At 36.3% G+C, this 8,239-nt stretch overlaps 1 protein-coding gene across 1 annotated transcript; it reads right to left on the minus strand.

The window, feature by feature from the left end:
* Positions 1 to 2,245: 2,245 nt before the first annotated feature.
* LOC121157112 (40S ribosomal protein S3a-like) lies at positions 2,246 to 2,960 on the minus strand. Its single transcript, XM_040981128.1, has one exon. The coding sequence runs from the start codon at positions 2,932 to 2,934 to the stop codon at positions 2,251 to 2,253; it is 684 nt and encodes a 227-aa protein (XP_040837062.1). The 5' UTR covers positions 2,935 to 2,960; the 3' UTR covers positions 2,246 to 2,250.
* Between the last annotated feature and the right edge of the window lie 5,279 nt (positions 2,961 to 8,239).

Below are 8,239 nucleotides of genomic sequence, written 5' to 3' on the forward strand. Positions count from 1 at the left end.
TTCTTTTTTAATGGAAGTTCTCTGAACTACTAAATGATTCCACAAGCTTGTTCCAAACTATTCAAACTGCTGTCATCTGTTTGTGTGTGTGGTGTATTTACACACACACGTGTGTGTGTGTGTGTGAGAGAGAGAGAGAGGGGGGGAGAGAGAAACAGAGAGAGACCAAGAGAAAAGCAAGCAGAAAGAAGTGAGAACAGAGTAAAAATTCTTTAACATGGTGAATCTCTACTGGAATCTGAATGTGTCAATTCTTTGTTGACTCTTAGTCACATCCAAGCTATCATAAATCTAAATATTCCTCATCAAATTGATGTAAGTTACATACTGTCCTATGTCTGCTGCTGTAAAGTAGATGTAATACTTGATAACATATGGAACTCATTGTATACTCTGAAACAGACACTGGTGAGCAAACTTTGTCCAAAAAGGAACAAATAGTAAACATTTCAGGCTTGGAGGGCTGTGTGATCCGTTATAGCTACTCAATTCTGCCACTATAGCAAGAAAATAGTCATAGATCATGTGTAAGCATGACTGTTTTCCTCTAACAAATTTTGAAAATATAAACCGTTTTTCAGATGTGACATTTAAGCTTTTGTTAACCAGCCACCTAATGAAATGAGCAAATATGCAATACTCACCTAGTTTTCTTATGGTGTCCCTTATTTCTACAATTTATAAAGCATTTTATTTGGAATTTTTTTTTAGTATTTAAATATCTTGAAAATCATATCCTATAACCACGCTTATAAATTTTAAAGACAAAGACATTCTTTGGAGTTTCCTTAAATACACACACATGCACAAAAAAGAAAAAAGAAGAAAAGAAAGCAATAACTTTTTGGATTCTTTCTTACTCCTTTAAAGATTTATTTATTTTAGTACAAAATTAGAGTTACAGGGAGAGAGAGAGAAACTGAGAGAGAAAAAGAGATATCTTCTGAATAATTGCAATGGCCAGAGTTAGGTCGATCCAAAGCTGGGAGCCAGGAGCTACTTCTGGGTCACCAACATGTGTGCAGGTGTCCAACATTGTGAGCCATCCTTACACTGCTTTTACAGGCAGTTATGAGGGAGATCAGAAATGCAGCAGTCAGGACTTGAACCAGCACTCAGATAGGGTTGCAGGCGCCACAAAGGGAGGATTTGGCACTGCTCTGGCCGTCCTGCTTCCCCCTTTCCTTTTCTCCCTCCAGCTCTCTCTCCATCAGAGGTTGTCTCTGATGCAGAGTGTCATGGTTGTTAGCACAGAGGTTTTAAATTAAATATATATAATACCCTCTATTAGCCTTTGTTGTCCTATTTTGAAGTCTTTGTTTCTATCCTTGACAATAATAATTTGTGCTTTATCTGATAACAAACATTACAATGCCATTTATTTTTCAAACAGACTGTCAGCTTACCAAAGGCTTTATTCTTTTGGGTTATTTTGTTACCTGTGGAAAAATAACTGTCAGTTTTGCAAGAATCAATATATTCCCGAACTACTTGAGAATGTGGGCAACTGATCACTAAATTGCACTACCATCCCCCCAAGAAAGGGAATTATGTGGAGAAAATCACCAAGTTTTAAAAATAATTAGCTGCTTCATTATAGAAAAATAAATATGGAACTTTGTGTCACTCAAGAAGGTCAGGTTTAATATGAGGACAACCATTTAAAATTGGAGAGCACAATGATACCAAAAATGTAAGGCCTAAGTTAAATACACGAATTCCGTTGGAATCTATCCTGTGTCAAAACTTCTGTGGCAAAATTAAATTATCTGTTTGAAATCATGTGGTTTTTAAAAAGTTTTACATAAAAGGGGTGTTTCTGAAATAACATATTTAATGCTAAAAGTTGCAATCTCATTAAGAAAATTGCCTGTGAGAAAATGACTGGAATTAATACTTGTCCTATAATGTTAAGGTGTGCTAATTAAATATGTAAAACCCAAAATATTGACATAACTACTTTTCTTGATAAAGTTGTAAATAGCATTCACTGACTAGAAACACATATTTTACATAAAATGATTTCTATTCATTTGTTTTTCATATTACCAGTCCTAAAAATTGTTCCATATTTTCTTTAAACTTTATTTCTATGTATTGAAACTTCAAAGATAAAATTTGGAAATTATTTAAAAACATAAGTAAATAGAATTTTTATTAACCAACTTGTGATTCTTTTCTTTTTAACTTTATGGTTTGTTTTTTTTCACAAATAGGACTTTTTATTTGTCATGATTAAAAAGTCTAATTTTAAACAGATTCTTGGACTGGAGGTTCATAGCCATCAGCTCGTTCCACTTTCGCACCCGTCTCATCCCCAGTGGCTTTTCCAGAACTGCTACCTTCACCATGAAGCTCCATGAGTTTTCCCAATTCAAACTTGGGCTTCTTCAGCATTTTCACTTTTCTAACGAAGACATCGTGGAGAGGATAAATAGACTGGCAAGCCTTTTCTATGTCTTTTCCAATGCTGTCTCGAATCAGTTTGTTGACTACTTCTTTCAGGTCATTTGTTTGCACCTCCCGGGTCATGATTTCCATCATCTTCTTCCGGATCTGGCGGACCTGCTGGTGCTGAGCATACGACGTCTTCCGGATCTGATTGTTGCGTTTCTTAGTAAAACCAACGCAGAACAGGCGCAGCAAGTAGCCGTCGGTAGTCTTGACATCAACATGAGCCTCAATCATGGTCTGCCACTTTTTGACCATGGAGCACATCTTGTCCCGGGTGAGGTCCATGCCGTGGAAGTTGGTGAGGCAGTTTTTGCCCTGGACGTCCTCGGTGATGAGCTTGAACTTGCGAAAGGCCACTTCATCATTCTGCAGGTCGGCGAGGCTCACCTCGAAGATGCGGCCCTTGAGGCCGTGGGAGGCGATTTTGGTTCCTTGGGTCCTCGTGACCAGGGTCTTCCCAATATTCCTAATGTTGAACATGGCTGGTGCTTTCACGTCATACCAGTTTTTTAAGACTTTTTTCCTGAATTAGTAATAAAATATGACAGAAACAAAGGTATATCTGATTAGGAGAAAAATAAGTATTATAGCTGATAAGTGATTTTTAATTTTAACATCATTTGTGGTTACAGAGAAATTCTGTTTGTTTGGAAGCCATTTATGCATCTGGAAGGATAGTGAAGTTACATATCCACAGCTAGATTTTTCCTGCCTCTTTATCTGAGCTGGGACAGCTCATTTCATCCTGCCTTTTAATCAGAATTAAAGCCTTTTGGTTCTTTAGATTTCGACTGAATAATACCACCTGCTCTATTAGCAGCATCTAGCAGCTGACAGTCAGAGGACATTCTCAGCCTCCACAATTGTACAAGCCATAGTCTGTCTCTCTCTCTGCATTTGTCTGTGTCTCTCTGGATAAGAGGTAGCAGAGATACAGATTAATATGTACATATTCACACACAAAGGTGAGTTTCATGGAGCTTCTTCAATCTACTCACTAACTTTTATCCCAAATAATCTTACAATTAATATTTCTACATAATTATCTCATTAGCTCAAAATTTTAGCTGGTTTAAACATACGAAGAGAGAAGACCTGAATAAATATACATAAAATAAGGGCCTTAAAAATGGGTATTTCAGAAGCTTAAACAATCACCAGGAACTGTTATGAATAATTTTTTCATATCTAATTGGATAATCTAGACAAAATGGATGGGTTCCTAGAAATGCACAACCTACCAAGACTGGGTTAACAATGAATAAAAAGTTCAAAGTTATAAATTAAATTAAGTAGGAAAAATTTCTCCCAATAAAGAAAATTCTGGGATAAGATGGAGATGATTTTATGACTAAATTTTACCAAACATTCAAGGAATAGATGAAAATCTTCCAAAAATGAAACAAATAGTACAAATGCACAGCCAGTCTGAGTCTACCGTTATACTGACAAAACCAAAGATATCAACACAGAATATCTTAGGTGAACCTAACTATAAGAATCTTTTAAAAAAATGAATATCCACCTTTTTTTAAATAACCTATTTTAAACTTATAGTCAAAGGACTAAAGGCCCTCTTAAATAGTTTCAAACAAAGGAAAAGTAAAGTGATATATATATCTCTGTCTGTATCTATAGAGAGATAAATCATTGAAAATGCAAGTCAATGCAATTCAAAAGTGCATAAAAATATTATACACCCTAACAAAATGATTTATTCATGAGAAATGAGATTTGTTTCACATATGCAAATGAATGTATTTGATACACCACATTAAAACAAAGTAATTATAGAAGTAGTAGCAAGAGCAAGTAGCAAAAACTGTCCGAATTAGAAAAAAAGGAGCAATATTTCCACAAATAAGTGCATTGTAAATGCACACGGTGGAAAAACACTTGAATAAGGAGGAAATGAGAGAGAGACACACACACACGCACAAACTGTAGGATACACAGACACAGAGAATAGCAACTAATAATTTAATTCAAAAAACAATACGAAAATCACATGCAAAATGTTTCTTTAAGCACTCTGAAGAAAATTTTTAAAAATCATAATTGATAACTAATAAAATTTTAGAAATAGATCTAAATAAGAAGTTGGGATATTTCTGTCATATTAATTATAAAAGCATTAAGAGTGTAAAATTTTGATAGGGGAAATTAAAGAAAACAAAAAATAAAAGCACCCATAATGTTTGTGAATTGGGAAAATTTAAACAGCTATAATGTCCGTATTATACGAAGTGACACACAGATACACAAGAATCCCTATCAGAATTGCAACACTGCTTTTTCCATGAAGATCTGAATAGTGAGAAGTTTTGAGAAATAAAAAGAAATTTGTCGGCATGAAGCTTACAGGAGAAAAAACTTGAGTGCTTTGAATAAAAATGGGGATTTCTATGTTGAATCATGGCAGAAATATAGAAAAAAAAAAAACTGTGGAAGCAGACCAGAATTTAGAAATCAAAGGTTACCTTATTCGATAACTTTGGTAGGTAGGCTCCAACTTTGTCCTGGGTTTATATTCCCAAACTCACCAAAGGGGTTTCTTTGACCATTATAAAGTTCTGGGAGGAATTTAAGGAACTGAAGGCTCAGAATTATCCAGAAGGCATGTGGGAAAGAGAAACAAGAGGTCAAACAGAATTCCTACAAAAGTTCTAAACCTGGATTTCACATTGTTGCACAGGTTAAGCCACTTCTGGTGATGTAGATTTAGATCTTGCCTATATCAAAACTGGAGTTCAAGTTTTGAAGTAAAAATTATAAATTTGTAACCATGAACATACCTTCCAGTTTCACCATTAAAAACTACTATTAAGAGAGACCAACACAATGGCTAAATTGGTTAATCCTTCAAGTGCAAGGATCCCCTATGGATACCAGTTCATGCCCTCCGGCTCCACTTCCAAACCAGCTCCCTGCTTGTGGTCTGGGATAGCCAGTAAGGGATGGCCCAAAGCCTTGGGACCCAGTAGGAGATGCAGAAGAAGCTCCTGGCTCCTGGCTTTGGATAGGCTCAGCTCTGGACATTGTGGCTACTAGGCAGTGAACCTGCAGATGGATGCTCTTTCTCTCTGTATTTCCTTCTCTCTGTAAATCAGTCTTTCCAATAAAAAAATGATAAGCCTTTAAAAAGTTCTGTTGTGAAAATGGATGTCTCATGATTCTCATGTATGGATTAGGAAAACCCAGATCATGAAACTTAAGTTCTTATCTGTGGTATAAGATAAAAACAATTCAAAAACACAGTAAGGTAACATATAGATTGGCTGAAATAAAAAAGAGAGTAACAAATGCTATCAAGGGTGTAGAGAAAGGTGAATGCTCAACACTGTCAGTGGGAATCTTAATTAGTGCCAATGTGGAAAACAGTATAGAGATTTCTTAGGAAAAAAAAAATTCAAATAGTATTAACAGAATTGTTATGGTCCAAAACATAAACCCAGATTTCTATCAGTCTTTTCTTATTAAACATTTTACTTAGTCTTTATATAAACCCATTCAATAATGTCCCAACCTTTCCCTAATTCAAACCCCTCTGTTTCCCCTATATTATTATAATAGGATAGTTCTTCATAAACAGTCAAAAGTCCATCATTCTGCTATTTAAGCATATCTTGACATTGTAGGTATGCACCATGGCAGAAAGTCCAGCATCCTAATGTCAGGATATAGTTACAGTTAAATTTGGTGTCCGTCATTGACTTGGAATTAATCTAGTGTAATATAAATGATAATACAGCTTTGTATTAACTTGATGTGATGTCTAACAATGCCACAGATTAGTTGGTTTTAACAACAAAATTTTATCTTATTACATTTTTCAAGACTAGTAGTCCAAAACCAAGCATTGGTAGTTTTCTCCTATGATTTCTGTCTCTTCTTACATCTCCTCATGAGATCCATATTCCACTCACTGGATTACTTCCCAAGGGAGGCCTGGCAGTAACAGCCAAGGCTGTACTAGGCTGAAGAGAGGAGTCAAGTTTCAATCTGTTCTTCCACATCAGTGGCAGGGGCCCCAGTTCCTGACTAAAATACGCTGCCAGCACAGGGGCGTTAAGCAAGAATTTGAATGGGAAGTGGACCACTTAGTGTTAAAACCCATGCTCCACAATTGGATTCCAGCCTTATGTGACACAACTTAAACCATTCCACCACAATGCTAGCACCCTTCCCATAATTTATATTTCTGTGGTTATAATTTATGTTTTATTTTAAAATATATTACAGAGACGTTATTCAGAATACATTCCTCACATTGATTTAAAGTGTGACTATAATTCTTTTTTTTTTTTATTCTTTTTTTTTTGTTGTTGTTGCTTACATTGTATTATGTAGTACAGTTTTATAGGCACTGGGGATTCCCCCCACCCCTACCATACCCCTCCCCCCATGGTGGATTCCTCCACCTTGTTGCATAACCATAGTTCAAGTTCAGTTGAGATTCATTGCTTGCAAACACTTGCCTAGCATAAAGTTCAGCGTCTTATTGTCCAGATAAGTTCAGTGGCCTCTTGGGGAGACCTTCTATGGTCTGAAGATAGGTCTAACAGAGTAAAGATCCGGTCAGTTAAAAGCCCCAACAAGGCCTCAGTATCAATATACAACATTATGGAATTAGTTGGCATAGTATTGGGTAAACAATATGTTAAAAATAATGCAAGTTCCCTTCTTCGAAACATCTGGGTTGAGACAGTATCAATGACAGGTTCAAAAAATAACAAACAACCAAACAAAAAATTACAGGTTAAATCAAGGCAAACATGTGGTATCTAATCTTTTGGGATTCGCTCATTTCCCTTAGCATTATAGTTTCCAGTTGTGCCCATTTAGCCACAAAGAACTGCATTTTGTTTTTTTTAATAGCTGAGTAGTATTCCATGGAGTAGATGAACCAAAGCTTTCTTATCCAATCTTCTGCTGATGGGCATTTCGGTTGCTTCCATGTTTTTGCAATTACTGATTGTGCTGCAATGAACATAGGGATGCATGTTGGTTGGTCGTAAAACAGGTGTTTTGGATATATTCCTAGGAGTGCTATTGCTGGGTCATATGGTATGCAGATTTTGAGTTGTTTGAGTGTTCTCCAGACTGATTTCCATAAAGGCTGTACCAATTTGCAGCTCCACCAGCAGTGGAGTAGGGTTCCCTTTTCCCCGCATCCTCGCCAGCAAGCGTCGTTGGTGTTTTTGTTTATGTGGGCCAATCTTACTGGTGTTAGGTGGTACCTCATCGATGTTTTAATTTGGATTTCCCTTAATTCTTTGTGAACCTCTTAACATATTTTTGCTAACTATTTAAATGAAAATTAGATAAAATGGTTCTAAAATTAATTTGAAAGTACAAAGAGAGTGGAGATAATTTTGACAATGATTAAGATGGTAGGGAGGGGGAAGACACTTAATGTAGTAAATAGGTGGCCTCTGGGGACACCACATAGGTGTGCCTGCTTTTAGTTTGGCTCTTCTGCTTCAGACACTGTGTATCCTGAGAAATGGCAGATAGTCCTTCATGTTTTGGGCTTCTTTGCTATCCACATAGGAGTACCATCTGAGCTCTGATCTCCTCACTTTGGTCTGCGCAACACCTGTTGCTGTATTGTACTTTCCGTCTTCTGTTGAGGCAGTCAAGGTCTTCTGTTGGCCTGAGTTGGTCACCATGTTCATATCGTTCTAGTAGTATAAAAGTGATGTACAGCCCTGGAAGTATTCATAAATTCATTGAAAAATATGTGGGATTATTAGTTTTTTTTTAAAAAAAAAACAACCTATTT

This window comes from Ochotona curzoniae, unplaced genomic scaffold, assembly GCF_017591425.1.
Source record: "Ochotona curzoniae isolate NIBS_2020 unplaced genomic scaffold, NIBS_Ocur_1.0 contig_1014, whole genome shotgun sequence".
In the NCBI taxonomy this organism is placed as follows: Eukaryota; Metazoa; Chordata; class Mammalia; order Lagomorpha; family Ochotonidae; genus Ochotona; species Ochotona curzoniae.

Excerpts from the sequence above, each read along its gene's own strand:
- LOC121157112 (XM_040981128.1), bottom strand. The coding sequence starts at position 2,934 with ATGTTCAACATTAGGAATATTGGGAAGACCCTGGTCACGAGGACCCAA.